General features: G+C 41.7%; 1 protein-coding gene across 2 annotated transcripts; it reads right to left on the reverse strand.

The window, feature by feature from the left end:
• Positions 1-2502: 2502 nt before the first annotated feature.
• On the reverse strand, positions 2503-22572 carry LOC311256833 (NLR family CARD domain-containing protein 3-like). 2 transcript variants are annotated; one of them, XM_084352199.1, is made up of 12 exons: positions 22522-22572; positions 20617-20760; positions 20231-20333; positions 20006-20143; positions 14152-14280; positions 12762-12840; positions 10191-10419; positions 6522-8298; positions 6251-6424; positions 4718-4891; positions 3828-3874; positions 2503-3653 (listed from the first exon to the last, which is right to left on the reverse strand). In XM_084352199.1, exons 3-12 carry the CDS (start codon positions 20305-20307, stop codon positions 3118-3120), a joined length of 3360 nt encoding a protein of 1119 aa, XP_084208325.1. In that variant the 5' UTR covers positions 20308-20333; positions 20617-20760; positions 22522-22572; the 3' UTR covers positions 2503-3117. The 2 variants fall into 2 exon arrangements, with proteins under 2 accessions (XP_084208325.1, XP_084208326.1); XM_084352200.1 differs by lacking the exon at positions 20617-20760 and having other exon boundaries at positions 22522-22562.
• Between the last annotated feature and the right edge of the window lie 1482 nt (positions 22573-24054).

Raw genomic sequence — 24054 nt, forward strand, 5'->3', positions numbered from 1 at the left:
GTTTTTGAGATAGAAATCTGATATTTCCCAAACATCATCTACCATGACTCCAACATTTTGTCAAATTTACATTCATAGAAAAGGTGGCCTTTTTTAGCTTTTCAGCCAGCTGTCTCTTGAACTCGGGGGTAAGGCTGTGTGTGTTTAAGTAACTAGCGATGTTGTTGGAAACCGATAATTTAGCCAACGCATTTTTGTCTTCCGCCAACTTCTTGCACAGCTCCACAAGTGGCCGGGCCATTGTGAACGAGAGATCGTGTTCAGCTCTAAACACAGTCATACAAATTTTCTGTTCACACACACGGTTGGTCATAGATGTAGCTGTGATACTTGTAGCCATCGCTCCCGGTAAGGTCGATGTGTTGGAGAGAGCACGCACGGACACTATGTGACGCTATGTGACCTGGGTCTGAAGCATGACGAGCTAATACTTTTTTCCGGAGCATGGTACACAAAAAACAAGCGCCTGGCTCCTTCATATTTTGACACCAGCTACCGTGAGGCTTTCCATCTGCTCCGGCCTCCTCTATCCAACCCCAGCGCCACTTATTTTTCACTCCCGCTTCCCATCTCGAGGTTTCTTCGCCTGGTTTAATATACCTGGCATCCATGCTAGCCGTATACAGTAAACCAGCTCCTCACCGCTCGCTAACATTGTCCGAGGTGCCTGAAAACTTAAGGCCCGCCCTTCTCTGCCTCTGATTGGCTAGAACTCCTTGGTTACCTTGAGTACATTGGTAGTTGGAAATATCACTTTAAACGACTGTTACAGTTTTTTGTTTTTTTTTATCATGTTGCTGTGGCAACATGATTAAAAAAAAACTTCACCAAAATATTCCTACGCCGGATTTCTGGCACCGTGCCGGAGGCCTTCAAGCCCTGCATCTGCAAAACCCAATAAAAAAAGTTGAAAAAAAACAAAAAAACAAGGGCGGGCCAGATCATCAACAGTCAGTCAGGACAAATGCTGCGTTCTACTGCAGCGAGTAAGACGGAATTTCTGGGTCGGTATTCGAGTATGTTCATGTTTGCTCGCTGCAAACGGCAGTTTGAACGGAAAGACAGTGAACTTCACAGCAACTACAGCATCTGATTTATCAACTACAGCAACTGATTTATCAAATCAAATCAAAATGACCCAAATCTGAATAAAACATTAAAAAAAACATTACGTTTTTGAATGTTTCACTGTGCGGAGAACGGACATACTTAATGATGTTGTGAGACAGAAAACTGATGACCTTTAAGGGAGCAGACTGTAGTTTTTATGTAGAAATTTTAATGAGAAGAGAAAGATCTTCAGTGACTGACACAAACTCTCTGTTTTCATGACAGAAGTTGCAGAGAAGCAACATTAGGAGCGACGTGGTCTCATTTCTTGGACCTTGTTAGTAACCGTTAGTAACAGCGTTTTGGACGAGCTGTAATGACACATTACACTGTGATGATCATCATTTTAAATGTGTACAGGACAGGCAGTGGAAGAAGTTTATAATGAACATGGGCATCAGTTTGAAACAGTTTGTACAAAGAAAATATCATCACTAAAGATTCATTTTGACATTTACAGATATGTTTCATGAAATAATAAATGCTAACAAGAGCATTTCATGGATTCCACAGAAATGTAGTAATGGATACAGTTTGTGTTCAAATGAGGAGCTGAATGCTTTTTTCTTTGTGATTTGACTCTTTACTATGACAGCCATCAGCTGATTCAAATCTCTCACCAAAGTTCATTCAAATGACAGCTGAGGTTTCATTTCATTAATGACTTGACATGAAAATGCAAAACAACATTTAGTTTTTTCCATTCAAGCTTTTGTCTTCCCCATTTTGAGTGTCATATTTGATGTTGATGTGATATCCTTCGTCTTATTTCATCACCAGCTTTAATTTCAGCTTTAGTTTCAGCTTTCAGTTCCAGCATTTACATTTTAAATTTCCCTTTTCTCATGTCCTCACTTTACATTTTCACATCATCATTTACATTTTAAATTTCCTTTTCAGTTTCTAGTTTTAAAGTTTAATTCAGGCCTAATTCTTCCTAGTAGGGCAGTAAAATGATCTTTTTCATTTTCTATTTGGACTTTTCATTTGAATTGAGCCAAAATATCTTCCATCCAGAGAACAGTGTGAGCTCTGAAACTGCACCATGTTTAGATGTTAAAGTGTAACTAAACCTCTAAACCACTTTTTCTGCTGAAAACAAATGTATTTGGGTATGAAGTAGTGGTGTTGATGTGTTCTGGTCCAACTCTTGACATTTTAGTCAAAGTATTTCAATTTGGTGTATTTTGTTGTAAAAATGTAAGAGTGACTGCCCTCTATGGGTTAAAACCCGGCTATTACAATCAAATTTTACTATTGGCTGAGATGGAGGCCGATGAGTTTTGGAGGCAGCTTACATCACGAGCCACCACTGTTCGCCCCGCCCCTCTGTGTGTGTTTTTGCATGTGTGAGTGTAGTGGTGGTGGGGGGGGGGGGGGGGGGGGGGGCTCTGTTGGAGGCTGCACAGAGTGACTGGACGTGTCTTAACTGCTCTTGGAGCCCCGCCCACAATCAAGGCATTTTTTTAATTTCCAGCCCAGATGCACCTCAGCCAAAACCTAGGGGTTTAGTTACACTTTAACAATCAGCGGACTAATGCTTCCTTTTCTTCATGAACCATGTATGTAGCCTGTAGTTGACTCTGTAACACAGCTGAGGTGGATGAGGAAACAAGAGATGAACTACGAGCTCAGCAGTCTGTGCATTTCTGCTCCTGGATGTGTGTGATGAACTCTCACTAGGTGTTTGTAAAGATGGCTCGTGTTTCCACTCGTACATGCAGAAGACTTGTTGCACTTGTGGCTCCGAGCATCATCCACAGTGACTCCAGTGGAGTTTAACCAGACTGTGGAGCTCAGTGTCATCAGAGCAGGTCTGAATGAATCATCAGTGTCAGTCCTGTACAAAACAGTTCAAAATGAGCTCCACCTCAACAACTACAACGGGAAAATCATGTTTTCACATTAATGACTGAGTAACAATCATCTAATGAACTGATTACAGTAACCTGAAGGTTCCTGTAAATGTTAACAGTTGAGTTTGTGTTCAGGAGGAGACTCCCCATTCTACAGACGACACAGATACACTGAGGAACCGGGATACAGAAACCCAAACCCAGGATAAAGAGGTTCAGTGAAGGTGGTGTTGAAGGTGTGGAGGTGGATCAGTGTGTCAGAGGAGACTCTGTAGAAGGACAGAGTGCCAGCAGGACAGTCCACATACACTGCTACTCTGTCAGAGACAGATCGGCGGAGAGACCGGAAGGCAGAGAGGAAGGAGTGGCAGATGATGGTTGTTGATCTGTTATTGTGCCTGACAGAGTAACCACCATCAGAGCAGCTCAGACTCCACGACTGATCATTTGCTCCAAACCTGCTGATTCCTCTGTAACTCACTGATATATTAACATCTCCTCTCCACTCGACCTCCCAGTAACAGCGACCAGTCAGACCAGTTCTACACAGCAGCTGAGGACAGTCAAACCTCTCTGGATGATCAGGATACAACTGATCCTCCTCCACACGTCTCATCTTCCTGTTGTAGTGAGACAGTTCGATCTCTCTGCTGACTGTGTTTGTGTCGACTGGGAGCTCACAGAAATCTGATGGAGAGAAAAAGACACAGCTGCAGTTATTAATCTGTCATCAGTCTGATGATAACATCACAGATGTGAATGAGTGATGTCACAGTTCGATGATCACGTCACATGTGAATGAGTGATGTCATCAGCATGAAGCTGCTTTGTTTTCACGAATCAAAGTATAAACACACTCACACTTCCTCAGACCTGGCGTCAACCATCGGACTCCAGCAGGCTCCACCCTGAAAGAACGAGGAGGGGGAGGAGGAGGTCAGAGCAGCATGGACACATGGACATTATGACACATGGACGCACACACACACACACACACACACACACACACACACACACACACAGTGTATGGATCAGAACATATGAGAGGAGGGCAGAGCCTCTTCACCTGAGCTGTGGGGAGGTGTCAGGGTCAGAACAGGAATTCATATGAGGGGCAGTTCTCTTTGCCTCAGGTGTTTACGGGAAGGTAGAGAGGCTGACAGTTACTGTCCAGTCAAACATCAAAGGGTCACTGCTTTGGTAAAGACAGGATCAACACCTGTCATGAAGTATGTAACAGCTGTTCTGTTGTTAGCTGACAGTATATAAGTCAGGACAGTGTCAAGACTGCAGAGACATTGTGGCTCTTCTCTCTGTGCTGCAGGTATTAAAGAGATCTGATTCATCACACACAGTCTGAAACTCTGCGAGACATAGGCCAGCAGTTCCCCCCTGCTTCCAGTCTTTGTGCTAAGCTAGGCTAACCATGTCCTGGACTTCTCTCTGTACAGAGATTAAGCTGATTCTATCCTGGTGAAGAGGAGAAAAATAGATTTTTCTCAAAATGAGAGACAGCTCCTTTAACATGCAAAGATCTGTTCAAACTCAGTTATTACCAAGAAACAATTTTCATGCTTGTTCCTGGAGGTGTTCTCCTCCTACACAAGTATCTCCTCTTCATGTTGAACCAGTGTTCATGTTCCGTTAAAAGGAAAAAGGCGTGTGTCATTTTTCATATCACACTCATACTCATCAGACTCTTCCTCCTCCATCACACTGACTGTCTGTGGCTGCAGCAGGACTCTTCGTACCTGAGAGTGTCCAGTCTCCAGTCTGGATCCTTCAGTCCAGCCGACAGCAGCTTCACTCTCGAGTCTCCTGGATGATTGTAGCTCAGGTCCAGCTCTCTCAGATGGGAGGGGTTGGAGCTCAGAGCTGAGGCCAGAGAAGCACAGCCTTCCTCTGTGATCAGACAACCTGACAGCCTGCAGACACACAAAACAACACACATGGCAGATCATCTGAGGAGACTGATGAGTAAGATACAAGAACAGACCGTCTCCAAATAAATTAACACTTCTCCTCATTAACTAATCATTAGTAAACAGGGTCCAGCTGAGGCTGATGTGATGTCATCAGTCCTGCACGTGTTTTCTCATAAACCAAGGTATTGAACACATTAACATGTTGATCTGATGGTGGTGCTAGATGAAAAGTCAGAGGATCAGCAGAGTTATTACAGTTCATCCTGAGGGCAACATGAATGTCTGAACCACATTTAATGCTAACAGGTGCTCGTGTGGACGAGAGAGAGGGAGCATACAATGTGATAAAATGTTCAGTGTTCATTGTTTCTCCACTATTCTGTATAACAGACAACCGGAGTGACAGCTGATACATAGGAACCAGACTAATGTGAGTTGAATGAGCATCAATAGCAGTGTTTCCCATTAATCACCTCAACACCTTGAGGTCTAATTTACTCCTCCATGGTCTCATAATAACCCAAATATGTTTCATTTCTCATATTAACATGAAACATCTCTAAAGTTTTGTGCCTCAACAAAACACCAAATAATCTTCTCCATCCCAGTGACCACTCTGAGAACAAAAATGCTTCCTTTCCTGTGGTTCTTCTGCTGTTAGCAGCACAAGTGAGGCTTCAAACTGTTGTTACAATTGGCCGGAGCTTTTACTTTCATTTACATTATTTTATTAAGTTACAAGACAAAGTAGCTCGTTTTGATTAGGCAAATAAAGCACGATTGAAAAGTTTGAATATAGGTGTTATTCAGTTTATTCTTTAATTACAAAATATATTCGACACCAAACTATATTTACACAGTTGGATCTTTATGTTATTATTTCTATTTTTATTTTAATAAACTTCAAACAAAGGTTTTACCGCTGAACCCTCTGGCTTCTTCAGGCTTCAGGATATTCTTGAGATTGGCAGAATTATCAAATTACATATCATGATAGATATTGATAGTGATCAATATGGAAAACAATGATTAAGATCATATTTTTTGCTATATGTCACAGCCCTACTTTGCTGTATGTTATGTTTGTTTTTCGTCAGTAGGCTTTTGGTCCAGATACAAATTTAGAATATATGAAACTGTCCTTGATAATAACAAATCAACAACAAAAGCAAAAACAAGTAAAAATGATGAAAAATCCTTATTATTCTTATAATTCTCTGAGTCTGGATACTACCTACACAGTTGAAACGTCTTCTGACAAATTAAATGAGCGGACACATTACAACAGGTTAGCTGGCTGTCTTCTTATATAAATCAGATTGAAATGGTCATCACTTGAATGAGTTAATGAATCCTGACCTGAGACTCTCTAGTGTACAGTGAGGACTCCTCAAACCAACAGACAGCAGCTTCACTCCTGAATCCTTCAGTTCGTTGTTACTCAGGTCCAGCTCTCTCAGACTGGAGGACTGAGAGCTGAGAACTGAGGACAGAGCTTCACAGATTCTCTCTGACAGGTTACAGTAACTCAGCCTAGAGAGAAACAGCAAGGAAACAAATAATTCATTTTATTTATATCTCCTGCTGAAAGACAGCAGATAGTATTTATTCATCAATAAATTCTACTTACAGAGCTTTGTTGGAGGCTTTGACCACTGGCAGCAGCCTCAGAAGAGCCTCCTCTGAAGCAGAGTATTTCTTAAGGTCAAACGCGTCCAGATCTTCCTCTGATGACAGTAAGATGAAGACCAGAGCTGACCACTGAGCAGGAGACAGTTTATCTGTGGGGAGACTTCCTGAACTCAGGGACTGTTGGATCTCCTTCACTAGAGAACGATCATTCAGTTCATTCAGACAGTGGAACAGATTGATGCTTCTCTCTGGAGACAGATTCTCACTGATCTTCTTCTTGATGAACTGGACTGTTTCCTGATTGGTCTTTGAGCTACTTCCTCTCTGTGTCAGCAGGCCTCGTAGGAGATCCTGATTAGTCTGTAGTGAAAGACCCAGGAGGAAGCGGAGGAACAAGTCCAGGTGTCCATTTGGACTCTGTAAGGCCTCATCCACAGCACTCAGGTAGAGGTGTGTCTCTGCAGATTGATGGTAGGTTGTTTGTTCTTCTGCCAGCAGATTGACTCCAGAGTTGATGAATTTCAGATGGACATGAAGAGCAGCCAGAAACTCCTGAACACTCAGATGGACAAAGCAGAACACCTTGTCCTGGTACAGTCCTCTCTCCTCTTTAAAGATCTGTGTGAACACTCCTGAGTACACTGAGGCTGCTCTGATATCAATGCCACACTCTGTCAGGTCTGATTCATAGAAGATCAGGTTGCCTTTCTGCAACTGCTCAAAAGCCAGTTTTCCCAGAGACTCAATCATCTTCCTGCTCTCTGGAGTCCAGTGTGAATCAGTCTCAGCTCCTCCATCATACTTGACGTTCTTCACTTTGGACTGAACCACCAGAAAGTGGATGTACATCTCAGTCAGTGTCTTGGGCAACTCTCCTCTCTTTCTGTTCTTCAACACATCCTCCAGAACTGTAGCAGTGATCCAGCAGAAGACAGGGATGTGGCACATGATGTGGAGGCTTCGTGATGTCTTGATGTGGGAGATGATTCTGTTGGCCTGCTCCCTATCTCTGAATCTCTTCCTGAAGTACTCGTCCTTCTGTGGGTCAGTGAACCCTCTGACCTCTGTCACCATGTCAACACACTCAGGAGGGATCTGATTGGCTGCTGCAGGTCGTGTGGTTATCCAGAGGCAAGCAGAGGGAAGCAGGTTTCCCCTGATGAGGTTTGTCAGCAGCACATCCACTGAGGTGGACTCTGTAACATCAGTCAGGATCTTAGTGTTGTGGAACTCCAGAGGAAGTCGACACTCATCCAGACCGTCAAAGATGAACACAACCTGGAACTCTTCAAAACTGCAGATTTCTTTGGTTTCAGTGAAGAAGTGATGAACAAGTTCCACCAAGCTGAACTTTTTCTCTTTCAGCACATTCAGCTCTCTGAAAGTGAATGGAAATGTGAACTGTATGTCCTTGTTGGCTTTGTCTTCAGCCCAGTCCAGAGTGAACTTCTGTGTTAAGACCGTTTTCCCAATGCCTGCCACTCCCTTTGTCATCACTGTTCTGATTGGTTCATCTCTTCCAGGTGAAGGTTTAAAAATGTCTTCTTGTCTGATTGTTGTTTCTGGTCTGTCTGGTTTCCTGGATGCTGTTTCAATCTGTCTGACCTCATGTTCATTATTGACCTCTACAGTCCCTCCCTCTGTGATGTAGAGCTCTGTGTAGATCTGATTCAGAAGGGTTGGGTTTCCTGCTTTAGCGATTCCCTCAAACACACACTGGAACTTCTTCTGAAGGTTAGATTTGAGTTTATGTCGACAAACTGGAGCATGAAGTCCTGATTGAGCAAAAGACAAATAAGATTAATTAACAAACTATAGATTAAATATTTCAACATTATTTCAGTCATTCCAAAAGAAGGCAAGAATAAAATGTAATGTCGATCATACAGGCCAATTTCAGTTTTAAATCAGGATTACAAACTATATGCCTCCATCACGTCCAGGAGACTGGATTATTTTATTCCTGAATTAATCGACACTGACCAAACCGGTTTTGTCTGGAGACGCCAAACACAAGATAATATTAAACACTCTCTTCATAAAATACAAAACATTAAATTAACAAACACTACTGCCATCTTAGCTAGTCTGGATGCTGAAAAAGCTTTTGACTGTGTTAGCTGGGAATATCAGTTTTTAGTCTTAGAGCGGTTTGGATTTACTGAAAAATCAATTAATAGTATAAGGACATTATACTCTGACCCCACAGCAAGAATCAGGATAAATGGTCGTCTTACTGACTGTATAAAACTGGAAAGATCTACCCGCCAAGGAGGTCCCCTTTCACCAACCCTTTTTGGCAGAAGCAATGAGAGAGGACTGCACAATACAGGGAATTGTGGTCAACACTAGGGAACACAAAATAGCATTATATGCTGATGATGTCTTGCTTTACATCCGTAACCCGGATGTCTGTCTCTCTGCCCTGCTGGATCTCCTGGACATATTAGACGCTATAAACTCAATATACAAGAAACACAAATATTAACATTTAATTACAATCCCTCGCCTGGGCTTAAGCAAAGAATCCCCATTGACTGGTCTCAAAAAGCAATCAAATACCTGGGGGTTTGGTAAACACATTGTCCTGGTGACTTGTTTAAAAAAAACTATGAAACTGTAAACAAGAAAATTAAAGAGGATCTTAGTAGTTGGTCAACATCCCTACTGAATTTTAGTGCAAGAATGGACACTATAAAAATGTCAATTCTACCTAGATTGCTGTGTCTATTTATGTCATTACCAGCTAAAATCCCAACCAGCTAATTTCATGAATGGGACAAACAAATTTTGCGATTTATTTGGAATGGTAAGAAACCAAGGAATAACCATTAACCACCAGTAAGGTGGGAGGTGGTATGTCTCTTCCTAGTCTTAGAGATTATTACTATGCTGCCCAACTAAAGACTATAATTCTCTTGTGCGACAGTGGATATGAGGCAAGGTGGAAAGAGATGGAAAGAGAATGTAATGGTATCCCAACACAGGCAATGATTGGAGATCATAAATTAACAATAACTTGTCAGGACCACTTAAGTCCACTTACTTCATTCACTTTGCACACCTGGTTTGATGTGGTAAAGCAATTACATTTGTGAATCCAGCTGAAAAAACTTAGGTGGGTTGCACATGACACAGAATTTAAACCAAACTGTATGGACTCTAGATTTAAATACTGGTTGAAAAAAGGTATTACTGCTTACTGTACCATAATGGAGAAAAACACATAAAAAATTTTCAGACACTGAGAGATAAATATAATTTAGGAAAATATCACTTTTTTAGATGCCTACAGCTATGCCAATACTTTTTGAAAGAAATTGGGAAAAATTAGGCAATTACGGATCCCGATGAAATAATACAATTAACAGTTAAAACATACACGGGTGGCTCTAAATGAGTGGTTTCTAAACTTTACCAGGGAATAACGAAGGGGAGAGGGGCTACTACATCCTACATTAAGGAGAGATGGGAGAAAGAATTAAATGATAAGATATCCAATCAGCAATGGGTGAACATCTGCAAAACTGAAAAAAATAATAATAAAAATAAATATTTCAACATTTCACTTCCTCAAAGAATCTGAATCTTTTTTCGTCCATCTGTTGAGACCTCAGTAAATGTCTCATTGATCCAAAATGTTAAATCTTTAGAGAAATCCTCTTACTGCTCTGCAGACAGTCAGCCAGATTCTCCTGCTTCGTTCTCCTCAGGAAGTTCAATGTGATCTTCAGAAATGCCTCTCTGCTGCTCCTCCTCTGCTCTTCATCCTTACCATCCAACACCTTTTCATCCTCACTCTGACTCTCTAAGTATTCTGGGTAATCTGAACTCAGAGTCTTCTGGATCTTCTTCAGCTCGTTCTTGACAAAAAAGACAATGTTGTCCTCCAGCAGCTGGAACAGAATATTATATGAATGAGACAATGACACTAAAAACATGGAACTAAACATCAGATCCATGTTGGACAGACTGACAACCCACTCATGTATTAAGCAGAATGGAGATTGTTATTAACACAACAGATGTAAGAGTAGTTGTTGAAGCCCGATTCCAAAAAAGTCAGGATGTTATGTGAAACATATATATAAAACAGAATGCAACGATTTTCAGAGACAATGTATTTAGTGTTGAGTAGGAGTCTCATCACCCTAACTGATTTGTGCAAATGTATGCTTATTCTGAATCTGATAGCAGCAACAGGTAACAAGTTATGACAGAGGCAACTAAAGACTGGAAAGTTGCTGCTGTTGGGACCCACAGATGAAGTCATTCACTGTGCATTTCAAAATGGGCTCTGAACTGAACTCAGTTTCCCAGAATTCCCCAGTCTTCACACCTAGGTGCAAATTCAGCTTTGAGCTACTATTGGTCAGGGTGACAGACGCCCCTCTGACCAGATAGTCAAAACTCCAGCTCCTTTCTCTCTTCTCTCTTCTTCTACTCTTCGCTCTTCTCCAAGTGCTTCTCCACTTCTTTCCCCATGGGGCTGCCTGCCTTCAAGTTCTCTTCCTCTGGATTCTTCTGGGCCTAACAGCTGCTGAGAGCTGCAAGCTACATTCCCAGCAGGCCCAAAGGACTTCTCCTCACTGCAGCGACATAAGGTCCTGCTAGTATTCTAGATCAGTTAGCACCAGCAGCTGCGACGCAAAGCTTGCTAGCTAACTCCACAATCTGAGGAACACCAAGCCAGTTAGCACCGAGCTGCTATCCCTGCAAAGGAAAGGAGCGACCAGTTTCCTCCACCTGCTGTCTTTCATCAGACCTTTCACAGCAAGAACAGCATTCAACATTGGAATCCCAACGTTCTCCTGCGTGGCTCATCAGCCAAGGAACCAGCACCTTTTCTTCTAAGACTGGTAACGTTGAACTGGGCCTAGATAGCATAGCATAGCAAGGCTAAGCACAGGACTTTTAACTCTGGTTGATGTAATGCACAACTGTTCAATCTATGTGTTTGTTCACTGTTTGGTGTTATTGTGATCTCAGGTCAGGTTATTGGTAGTTTGCTTTGCTACACGGCTAATTTGATGTTAGTTGAATTATGCTTCACAAAGGCTTGGTGTTTGCATGCAACTAACCATCTTCTATAACCTGGCATCACGTCTCTCTCTCTCACACACACACACACACACACACACACACACACACACACACACACAGACACTCAGCCTGGAGCATATCGCACCCGCATGTGATATCAGGGATGGGAGAACCACCATTGTTTTCTTTGTTCTGCCAGACACACACACACACACACACACACACACACACACACACCTGTATATAGTACGTTAGTTAGTGTGTTTTGATCTTTGTGTAAATAAAAGACATTTGAACCTTCAAGCTGCCTATTTAATATTGTACGAGTGAATGTTGCCAACCTCTACTCTGTCAAGAACTCCAAAATCCTTCAACCATTACTAGCTGTTATGGTAATATTGGTTGTAGTTATTAAGTTAATTAATCAGAGTTACAAACAGTTTAGTACCTTTTCTGAGACCGATTTGGTGAATTGGCTATCTTTTCCCTTCTTCAACGGTGGTGCCCCGTGATCTAATGTAAATTGGATCTTATTATTAATCATAACTAATAATTATCCCTGATAATCATTAATTATTATTGACAGCCAAATTTAACCCAAAACTCCCTGTTACTGTTGCATGAAACACTACATAATGGTGCCTCGTGCGATGTGAGCGCAACACTGCAAATTGCTCCTAAAACACCCGATTGGATCATTCCACAGGTAAACAGTTTCATTGGTAACACGCCACTGTATCATGACTGGGTATAAAAAGGGCATCAACGGAAGGCTCAGTCGTTCACAAGAGATGACAGGGCGAGGTTCACCACTTCAAACTGCGTGGACAAACAGTCTTCTAAAGTCCATTGTACCCGCTTGTGGACACCAGTGGTGACAAAACATCTGGCGACTCAGAGAGCTAAAAAAATGGGGCTTAGCCCCAGCTGTGTTCAGTCGGAAAGGAGAACTGCTGACCCAGACTAGGAATATCATCGGGCAGTGGAATGAGCACTTTGAATGACGTGCATCCCTGCTTTTTGCAGATGATGTGGAAAGAGTTACTGGGAGAAGGACTAAGCAGGTATACACTACTTAGCCTGCTGCCACACGACCATGGAAAAGCGGATGCAGATGGATGGATGAATTCTGTTTTATCTACCTTTTACACATTTCCCTACCTTTGTCTGGAATCAGGGTTGTACATGTACATACCATAAATATTGAGTCCAGTTGTGTTTGATGTTGCTGTGCAGACTGACCACTGGGAACCTCTGAGCTCTCCTGCTCGACTCTGTGGAGGAATCATGAAGAATTACTAGAGATGCAGCCAGGTACCAGAATCAGCCAGTTTTTATCATGACAGGCTATATTATATATTTCTCTGTTATGATTTAAAACATTTTATATTTACTGAACTTTTTTGGACAGATCTACATGCTCAGTTAATTAAATAGTTAATCACTCTAAAACGAAGTATCCCTGAGCAAGATACTGAGCCCCAAATTGCTCCTGATGAGCAGGTCGGCACCTCGCATGGCAGCCTCTGCCATCAGTGTGTGAATGGGTGAATGTGACAAGTGTTGTAAAGCACTTTGAGCGGTCAGTAGACTGGAAAAACGCTATAGAAAGGCAAGTCCATTTACCATTTATCATGGTAAATGGTGAAACTTCAGGTTCTCCTGAATAAAATTATGTATGACACTTGATGCTGACTGATAGAGTGGGGGAGGAAAAATAAGATAAATACAGGCGAGTCAGGCGCCCCAGAAACTGTTCCAGGTCTTTGAAGGTTATCTCGCTGTCTGAGAGAAGATGAAGAAAGAAAGCTGCTGCCAGAGAAATTAATTAAAAGTCTCTGTTAATGTTACGTTACTACAACCATCTTCTTGTTCTCTTCACAGAAGAGTTGTTCCACACTGTGAAAAGCTGGTTAGCAGCTACGAGTCAGGATAATTATCCAATTAAAATAGTGATTCTGAGCTGTGAAGCTGGAAGTGACCAGTGGAAACACTGAAAACTCAAATATGATGGTATGATAATCTGACATATTGGGCTATGATACTTGAATATATCAAACATATTCAATAAATCACCATAAGTCAAAGTGTTGCTGACAACATTGAATCAGATGGTTTCCCCTGACATTAATGTGTTGATGGTACTGCTGATCCCACTGTGAATCAACAGTTCAGTCTGAATTTCTGTACAGATTTCAGTTTACTGTGTTGGTTCAGCAGCTTGTCTGGTTTGGGCCGTTCAGCTCTTATTGACCTCTATAATACTGTGGACAGCAATGCACAACTTACACAAGCTAAATGATGATTTGATGGAGGAACTCTGTGGAATCAGGGTTAGCCTTCATTAGCAGATCGCATCTGTTAGCCTTGGTGAAATCTGTTCTATACTCATGCAGTCATCAGACAACAGTCAGAACGAGTGTGTGGAGGGAGTGTGTTATACTGGGCAGCTTTCAGATGTGACAATATAAATGGGAGTTAAGAAGAACAATGCTGAAAACAAACTGACAGCTTTAAAAAACATCTCTGGATAATTAACAGTTGAAACATGAATCAGTCACATTTTAATGATATAAACAGCTTACCTCTGTGCAGCAGAGGGCTGTTCTCCTTTAAAATCAATGAGGCGATATGTTGATTGGTCACTCTTAAAGGACACAAAGCTGGGTCCAGGTCCAGGTCCAGGTCCAGCAGAGTCTGGTCTCCTATAGATCCTGTTAGACAGAGAGGAAGACCACCAGAGATTGAAATTCTCTTTTTATTCTTCAGACACAGAAGCTGCCGGAGAAACTAGCAGCTATCAACAAGAAAAGGATCAACACACCAGAGTTCAATAAAACAAATGAAGCTGAATGATTTCAGTCTGTAGATCATCGCTTCATTTTCTCATCATATATTGAACCAAACCAGAACAAAGTCACTGATTTACTGAATCCTGTCAAACAAGAGGTAAAAAAACAGTCCTTCAAGACACAGAGCTGGGTTCAGAACCAGGTTCTAGTTCCAGTTCAGCAGAATCTGGTGTCTTGTTTATAAGCGTTGCGTACTTACGTCACGGGCCTGAAAAAGGCATACGCCACTTTCTACACAAAACTTGTACTGTGTAAAAACAAAGTTGAAGGAAGAGCTGAGTGAACTAAACTGTAAGTTAACTCTGACCCATGCCTATTTTGGTGGCGCACCAGACGGGATGACAGTTCAGTAATAGAGCTGAAGTATCAGCCTTAAAGGAACTTTGAAAAAATATATATGCATTTTAAGTTTTTTGATGCTAATGAGTGATGAAGCGTTCAAAACCAAAAAGAATGAGCCCACCCACGTATCTCTCCATTGCCTTAAACAGGCTGTGTGCAATTCGGGTCCAAATTTCCCGTGCAGTCCTGCGGACGTGATGTCAGATGACGCTGAATGCACGTCCTCGATACGGGACGAAGACAAGCGCGGTGGACCCAAAGTAGTGTTTGGGTAGTAATGGATTCTGCTACGGCCAGCAAACCACCCACCACCACACAAAGTCCACTAAAAAGTCATACTAAGAAGAAAACTGAGGTTTTATCAGCGGCATATCGTGAATCGAAACGAAATTACAACCAAAGCTAGGCTGGCACCCGAATAAACATCGGATACGCGTTCGACTCATGGAGGCAGCTTCAACTTGAATTGGCACTGAAAACAGATGCTGACATGGCTCATGTTCTAGTAAGAAAACATTACAGGTAATGTTTAGAGCTTGATTTGAAAATCATATGAGATCACCGAGGACTCGGAGTGACCTAACGTGCAAAGTAGCGTTAGCTGCAAACATGTAACTTAGTCCACCGCTGTGTAACACTGAATAGTTACAGACTGCGCATTTTCCACTAACCTTTAGTCTGAAACCAAATAGTTAGAAATATGTCCCTTTATAATTGGGACCGAAAGCCCAACCTGTTATCTGGGAGGTGACGTTAGCAGCTGGCTGTAGCCACAGGCTAACGGTTTGTTTGTGTCTGTGTAGCAACATTAGCCGCTTACACACAGCAATCCCGTATCAGAGACGATATTTTTGTCCCCCAATATGCCGTCTTTGCTTTCGCCTGTGCGTTTCAGACTGCATCAAACATAACGGTAAATCGCTGCACTTGTGTGTCGCTACACACAGCGAGCCGGCTTCCCAGCTGCTTCATGTGTGTAGGGGATAAGGCATCAGCTGCACAGCTGTGAAGGGTTAATGCGAACTTTGGACTCAATCCGCAAGGTGGTGAGTGAAGTGCAGATTTCTGCACGTGTTTTCGGGAGGATATTAAAAGACAAATGGATGAATTCACGACGGAAATAAACCACAAATTACAAGAGACAACAAGCCAGATAGAAGGGGCAGTAAAACAATTAGGAGAGATGGAGGAAAACATGGCCGATAAGGAAAGATGCCCTCAGCCAGCTACTGACTAATCAACGGGCTTTCCAGGCGCAACAATATCAGGATCTAAGGCTTCCAGGAGGACTCTGAGGGGACCTCCGCGGCGGCGTATGATGAGAGCCTGATAAAGTCGGAGCTGGGAGACGACTTCAGCAACCTTGACCTGGGGATAGAGCGCCCTCACTGTGCCCTAGCGCTAAAAAAACACCAGCAAGTGCTCCACTGCGCTCTGTGGTGGTCCAGTTTCTTCAGTTTAAGAGAAGGTCCTTACACCGCTTGGAAGAAAGAGCTACGTGTCCAAAACAAACAGGTGTATTTTGACCATGATTATGCAACGGAGGTGCAGTATAAAAGGAAGGAAAACATACCCTTTAAGAAAGCACTGAAGGAGAAGGGAATACGCTTCCAGACTCCGCTTACCAGGATACGTCTTTCTTTGAAAAGGGCACCGTCATGAAATGGGCACTGTTGGAAGCTCTGTTCAATGTTCTGAATTATAGTTCTGCGAGTTTTCTCGTTCCATTTTACTCTGTTTATCTTTTGAGGTCTGGGACCAGTGCAACTTTTCCAAATCAAATCAAGTGCAGTATCAACATTATAGCATACTTTCATTGAATGTAAATGGGCTCAATAATCCAATCAAAAGAAGCAAAATGATTGCTAAAATTAAAAAAAAGAGGATAAATATAGCATTTTGGCAGAAAACGCATCTTTCTGGAGCTGAGCATGAAAAACTGAAAAAGATGGGCTTCAGGAATACTTTCTTCTCATCTTATAACAACGTGGAAAAAAGGGGAGTTGCCATTTTAATCTCAAATTCGATGCGCTTTGAAGTGTGTTTTGGAGGCTGAACACTGACTTGCTGAACGATCCAACTTTTATAAGTTAAATGGTGTCAGATTTGAGTGTTTATTTACAGGACAATGATAGTGGGGAGGTCAACCCTAGTATATTATGGGATGCAGCCAAAGCTGTTCTTAGGGGGAAGATCATAGCCAGGACAGCCACTTTGAAAAAAGCTAAAGTTCAAGGTTGCAGGAAAAATTGAGAGACCTGGAACAAGCGCAAATTGCTAAAACAGAACCCTCTATTATTAACCAAATCAGAACTGTTAGGCAGGAAATAGATAAAAGTGAGGAAGTTGAAAAATATAAGGTTTATGAAGCAAAGATATTACGAGGCAGGCCCCAAAGAGACAAAACTGCTAGTTTGGAGGCTCAGCAAGCAGAAAACACCATCCATAAGATTAGAGACCCAGTTACAAATAAAATGGTAAAGAAATTAACGATAAACTTGTCTCACCGATAACATAGGGAGGAATACATAAAGAGATTTCAAGCCTGAACACTAACATCTGGTACCGACATCTGGTACCGACATCTGGTACCGACGGTTTCCCCCCAGAATGGTACAGATCCATGAGAGAACATCTGCTCCCTTTACTTGAGACCTGCTTTAATTACATTCTAAAAGAAGGCTCTCTCCCTCCTCCTGGAGGGAGGCCTTTATCTCAGTTATCCCTAAGGAAGAAAAGGACAGGACGGACTGTAAAGGCACCCATCAGTTTCCTAAACACAGACTATAAGTTATGTGCCACCATCTTAACAAAAAGAATGGAAACTGCAATGCCTTTGTTAACAGATGAGGATCAAACAGGATTCATAAAAAACAGGCAAACCCAAGACAACATAAGGAGAGCCCTACATATAACTGAACAGATCAATAAGGAAAAAGTTAGCTCTATCATCCTCGGCTTAGATGTGGAAAAAGCTTTTGATTCGGTTGGGTAAGTAATGAACAGATTTTGCATTAGTGAAAATGTTATACGTTGTATTCAGGCACTTTACTCCTCTCCCATCGCAAGAATAAAGGTTAATGGCAGCCTCACTGACTCCATTACTCTGGAACGCGGTTGTAGGCAGGGCTGACCTGACCTGCCAGCCCCAGTCTTTTTAACTTATTCATTGTACTCTATCTGTTATGACCCTGGGTCATTATTTTGTGTATACTGTGTATACTGATATGTCCCTCCTCCTCCTAAGGTGTGAGCAGTCTCCTCTGAGTGTGTTAGACTTTTTTTGTCTGTTGTTTTGGCTTTGTCTCCCTCTGAAGAGAAAATAAATGCTACCTTAAATATATATAACCTGTGACACTGGCCTTCTTGGGAGTTGGAAGACTGAGGGAGAGCACATCATGTCATGTCTCTGGTTCCCCAAGACCAGGGGCGTAACATAGCCCAAGCGATACGACAGGAGACAGAATTAAAGGGTATATCTTTAGGAGGAGAGGAGTACAAAGTGAGCTTATATCCAGATGACGTACTGGTCACAATCACAAACCCAAATTCAGGCCTGCCATGGCTAATAAAAATGCTGGAGACGTATGGGGAATACTCAGGGTATGTCCTTAATATACACAAGACCCAGGTTATGACATTCAATTACATTCCCACGCAAGAATTAATTGCAAAGTATAACTTCAACTGGCACTCATCCCACATCAAGTATTTGGGAGTGATTCTACCCAAAGATATGTCACAGTTATTTGTTATTAATTACATAAATCTATGTTGATCTTGGGGGGTGGGGCCTGCTCCCTGTAGACTTTGGCAGCAGAATCAGATCTGTTAAAATGAATATTCTTCCCAGATTATTATATCTCTTCTTATCACTTCCAGTAGAAATTTCTCAGAAACAATTCAGAGAATGGAATAGGCATATTTACGATTCATTTGGGATAAAAAGAGCTTTCCAAATATCCAAAGTGGTATGACCTTTCTTCGGTACAATTTCTTCGTCTTTCGCAGTTCCCTCGCACTCAGTTTCGCTAGTTGGACCGCTCATTCTCTTGTGTCGGCTAGACACACAGGTGGTCACCGTCATTCTGAGTAGTTGTGCGTGGGAGGGGCCGGAAACATGTATCAACCACATGCATTTGTTTCTCTGCTGTGCGATTGGCTGTCGATGTAGTGTTTTCTAGGTAAAGGAAAACGGACTCAAAAATAACTATCGAGAGTAAATGTCATAAATTTATCATCATTATCATGGAGAATTTTATCATGAAAATGATCGGGATCGTTTTATCGCCCAGCCCTAGAGGGGGGCATGGCCCTCCCATCCTTAGAGGATTATTATTTATCAGCCCAACTGAGACCTCTAGTATACTGGTGTAACCCATCCTATGTAGCCAAATGGAAGACTATGGAGTTACCTTTAACTGATACACAGACAGCGAGTCAGTGGGTGAATTTCTCACTGAAAGTATGGGTGGAAGTGGTTAAACGTTTCCAACTCCATAAGGAGATCAAACTGCTCAAATGGCCAGCATATGACCCTGAATTTTTTGCCAGGACTGCTAGATCATAGATATAGAAGGTGGGTTTATTCTGGTATTACTTCCATGTGCAAGATTATCAAAAAAGGGGAGCGTGAAAGTTGGGTGGGCAGGACTTCTACAGGTACTTACAGCTTTGTGATTAATATAATAAAAAGGTAAAAGGTTCTAATTCAGAAGGGCTACCAACCGTTATCCACACATTTATTGATGCTTATAACTCAGGGAGCAATAAAGGTCTTGTAAGCAAGTTATACCGCAGCATCACATCACTCAAAAAGGACAATACGGACTATGTGAAACAACGATGGGAAAAAGAGCTGGACATTGAAATAACGGAAGACGTGGCTGAAAGCCTGGGAATTACAGTAGTCCTCCACCAACTCCTGGACCTGGACTTCTGTTGGAAAAACCTGATTCCATTTTTTATTACTCCAAAACAAAAGTCTAAACAAGCTGGCACTCAGCTTTGCTGCTGGAGGGAATGTGGAGAAACTATAGCCGATCACACCCATGTCTTTGTATGTTGATATGTGGTAGGTAATGTTGGCTTGTTACTGACTCCCCCATGACCTCGAACCTGTTTGTTCTGTCTTGTTTTTATTTCTTTCCCTGTTTGTCGACTGTCTCCATAATGTGAAAATGTTTATAAAAAAAAGACAGTTAAAACATGAATCAGTCACATTTTAATGATATTAACAGCTTACCCCTGTGCAGCAGAGGGCTGTTCTCCTTTAAAATCAATGAAGCGATCAGCGGACCAGTCACTCTTAAAGGACACGCAGCTGGGCTCAGGTCCAGGTCCAGGTCCAGGTCCAGCAGAGTCTGGTCTCTGCTGTTCTGGGCTTTAACACAACACACACAGAGCTTTGAGTGTAAATAATGATGGTGGAGTGATGTGAGTGGTGGACAGGTAGAGATAGTGGTCTTACCTCTGAGCTTCATGCTCCACACACAGACTGGTTTTAGAGGGAGGGACTCTCTCCTCTCTGTCCTCACACTGATTCATGCTGCTCAGCTCACACACACTGTCGCCTGCAGAGGAAACACAGATCATGCATCTGCACATCAACTCAATATTAGATACAGTCATGGTCAAAAGTTTCCATCACTCATAAAGAACATGTTCATCATGTCAGTGTTCAGTTGATTCCTACAGCTCTCATGTTTCTGTGATCAATGAGTGCAACACAAACTACTTTGTCACAAAAACATTCATGAAGTTTGGTTCAATCATTTCATTTATTACAGGTCTTCTGAACATGTGATCATAAATTCAGATTACATGTTACGGGGCGCGTTGGTGTCGCGGACTCACAGAGATGGGAGCTTTTTTTTTTTTCCACCGAGACGAGAAAGCTCAGCCTGTGGCCAGGACGACTGTCTGTGACACCGCCCGGGTCCAAGGCCCTGATCGCAGGTTTGGTTTTTAGCCACAATATGGAAGGAGCCTCCACTCTCCCTGTAACAAGTTACAAGTCATTTATCTACCATCACAATTAGTCTGAAGCTGTTTAATGAAGGTAAAAATGAAACACAAGGTAAATACCCTGCATAGTTCTTCTCTGTGCTACTCTGATCAGAGTGGTGTCCTTAGCAATGGGTCTGGCAACCGACTGCAGGAATTACTTTATCTGTTGTTGTAACTCCTATCTCTGGTCAATAGGTGGTGTTTTTTCTGTCTCCATATTCAACCTTTAACACTCTGCTAACTCCTAACCCCCATGCAATATTTTATTTATTTTTATTTATTTTTCCTGGGACTATAAAGAGGTGTCTGGCCCCCGGGGAAACCTTCTGGTCAAAAACCCTGGAGCACAGAGGACAGTTTAGTGTTTCATACTGCAGGCCTACACAGTGACTCAACTAAATGCACACACTTATGACACTATATTCTACACATGTAAGCCACAGTAATTATGGCACATGTTCCACTAAATACTAACAAAGTGATACACCATGTCCAATCTCCCTCTATTCAGGTTCCTGACTATCTCCCTTTCAGGCGGAGCTGGTGTAATGTGTAAACAATGTTGTGATGCTAATCCAATAAAGTGCAAATATCTCTACCGAAGTGCAAGTGCCATTATTCATGTGCATTGTTAAGTTGATTGTGCATATATGTGTAAAAAATAATTGTAAAATATTTCCAAGGCTCAAACAAATCTGTCCCAAGTAAAAATTGTTTTATTTGCGATTAAAAACTGAGAAAAATAGTTTGTAAGAGCCAAGTGAGAGTATAACATATGTAACTGCATGTTGACTGTTGTTTCTTACTTTCTTTAAATAGAGAATGCTTTGACATTACGTTAGTAAAATGTGCATTTCTTAATTAATTAATTTTATCTTATATTTTTCTATTTTATTATTCATCTTTATTATTTATTGCGTTGTAGTTTATACTTGCATCATCATCAGTATGCTCTGCTGCAGACTGCATAATTCCAGGCCGTCAGACTGAGACGGTTCAAACCGTAATAAAAGGTCGTTATGATAGGATGAAAAGGATATTGAACGTCAGTTAAGGTGAGACCGAGACCCTGGTGACACACATCACCGAAACTATCACATGCATGGTAAATAACTTTTCGACTTTTCCACAGCAGTAGCACTGGCAGTAAGTGAAAATGCGGTCATTAAGCGGGTAATTTAACGCCAAAATACCTTTTTAGAATTGCATTTAAAAATACATGACATTAAAATATCAAACTTGTATCACAACTCTGTCTTGAAAAAAACTCATCCTGGAGTCGTTTAATTCACTTTTCCGACCACGTTTAGCCCCGTTCAGAGCTGTCATTAAGCCAACAGGCATCCTCGCTCCCGAGACACAGCGCAACCGCGCTTGGGAGTGCACGCACACAGCTGTGACGGCACCATGGAAAATGAGACTTTGGGGGGGGCTTTTCTGGCCTTTAGAAAACTTTTTGATGGTTTAAAAGTCCATTACTTAAAAATATGGAATACAAAGATTAGCGATTAACAGTGGTGACAGCTGGAGGTGTCCTGAGAACAGTTTTACAGGCTTCTCTTTTTGGCCACTGGGAAAATCGGCGTGTCTGCTGAGAGCCGGCGCCATATCCAGGTTATATTATAGATCCATGGTTTAAAGTTACAGTGAGTTAGTAGAAATGAAGATGGAGGCACATTGTTCTGTTTCTACTGTCACTAAACTGAGCACACTTTGTGTTAACGAGTCAAACATTTCAAATGTCTTCATTACCTTCAGCTGGAGCTTCACACGGACACAACTGTCAGTCTGCGACACACCGAGCACACAAAGTGAAAGTTAACTAGACACCGGATGTAAAGCTAGACGACACTGTGTTTTGCGGTGCGCGTGTATGCTAGGCATTACGGTACGAGCGACGAGGAACCAATTTCAAAATAAAAGCGATGTTGTGGTGAACCTGTTTTCACATTGATTCATTATTGACAGGCTGAATGAATGAATTTGAAAACATGTTCCACACAACATCGATTTAATGTTCTAGCGAGCTTTACCGCAGTAGATTACACAGGAAGTCACAGAAACACTCCCTTCCTGTTAGATGTGTCTGATTGATTAAAATGTGATCAGACACATTGATCAGTGTGTACAGGTTCACTTGTTGTTCATTCTGACATCACAGACTGCTAAAACTCTACACACTGTGATTTCTGTTCACGGATCATTTTACATCACTTCTCACATAAATCAGCTTCATCTCAGTTTGCTGTTGTTTATAATCATGTGAGCAGACCAGTCCCTCTCACACTACATTAATACATCAATACATTCAAAGTCAAACATAAAACACAATACTTTTCATTATTGATCTGTCACATATTGATACTGTTGGGGGTTCTCATCTGAATCCTCACATCCCACTGACCACACGTTTGACTGCTGTTAAATCTTTTACAGGCCGATTTAAACAAGTCACATGTTAATAATTATTTATTGTTCTGTTTATAATATGAATGTGAGATATTAAGTCTTCTGTTGACACAATAAACCTTCAACATTACACACATAACATCAAAATCTCTCCAACTCAGCAGAAATACAAAGTTTCTATAAAACGTCATATAGTTGAGTCAACGTCTGAACTAATCAGCTGTTAGATCAGGAGACAGCCAGGTGTTTCCCATCATGCCATGGGGAGCTGCAGTCTGTGGAGAGCAGCTGCAGCGAAGTCGTGACCAAGTTGGACACAAATCTAACCAGCATGCATTGTGCTTCAATCGCTGTTGATCGGTTCTGTGCAGGACCGGCTCAACTGGAACGAGCCTGTTTTCATACCCGAGACCAGAAGTGACCTTTGTTTCCATGACTGAATAAAGTGAATTAACACACTGACCTTAAAGGAGCTTTACTGTGTTCATATGTGGCGGGCCCTGCCAGCTCTCTAGCATAAAACAGTGTTGTGGGACCTTATTTTCCTCTGAGAACAGCTGGTTTATTCACTGATGGAAACACTTTGTATTATTAGCTCATTAATATTGTAAATATTCAAAGTGCCACTTTGAATTTTTTCTATAAAACTACATAGAGCTGCTTTAAGGTGTTCATTAAAACTAATGCAGAATCAGATCATACGAGACATTTTAAGATGAAAGCAGACTTTTTGTCTCAGATACAAAGAATATAAAACACTTTGTCACTTTGTTTGTGCAGAAATATTTCATTAAAGCAGGTAAAGAAAGTCTTCACATCAGTCACACAGGACACATTTAAACACATTAAAGGAGAACAGCAGGAGCAGGTAGTGAA

This window comes from Pagrus pagrus, assembly GCF_965226575.1.
Source record: "Pagrus pagrus genome assembly, chromosome: 5".
NCBI classification, from domain to species: Eukaryota; Metazoa; Chordata; class Actinopteri; order Spariformes; family Sparidae; genus Pagrus; species Pagrus pagrus.

Bases quoted from the DNA above. Each gene is read 5' to 3' on its own strand.
- LOC311256833 (XM_084352199.1), bottom strand. From the start codon at position 20,307: ATGAATCAGTGTGAGGACAGAGAGGAGAGAGTCCCTCCCTCTAAAACC. The intron at 4,892-6,250 runs GTCAGGATTCAT...GTGTGTCTGCAG, and splicing joins TGTACACTAGAGAGTCTCAG to GCTGTCAGGTTGTCTGATCA. The intron at 3,654-3,827 runs GTGAGTGTGTTT...TCTCTCCATCAG, and splicing joins GACGCCAGGTCTGAGGAAGT to ATTTCTGTGAGCTCCCAGTC.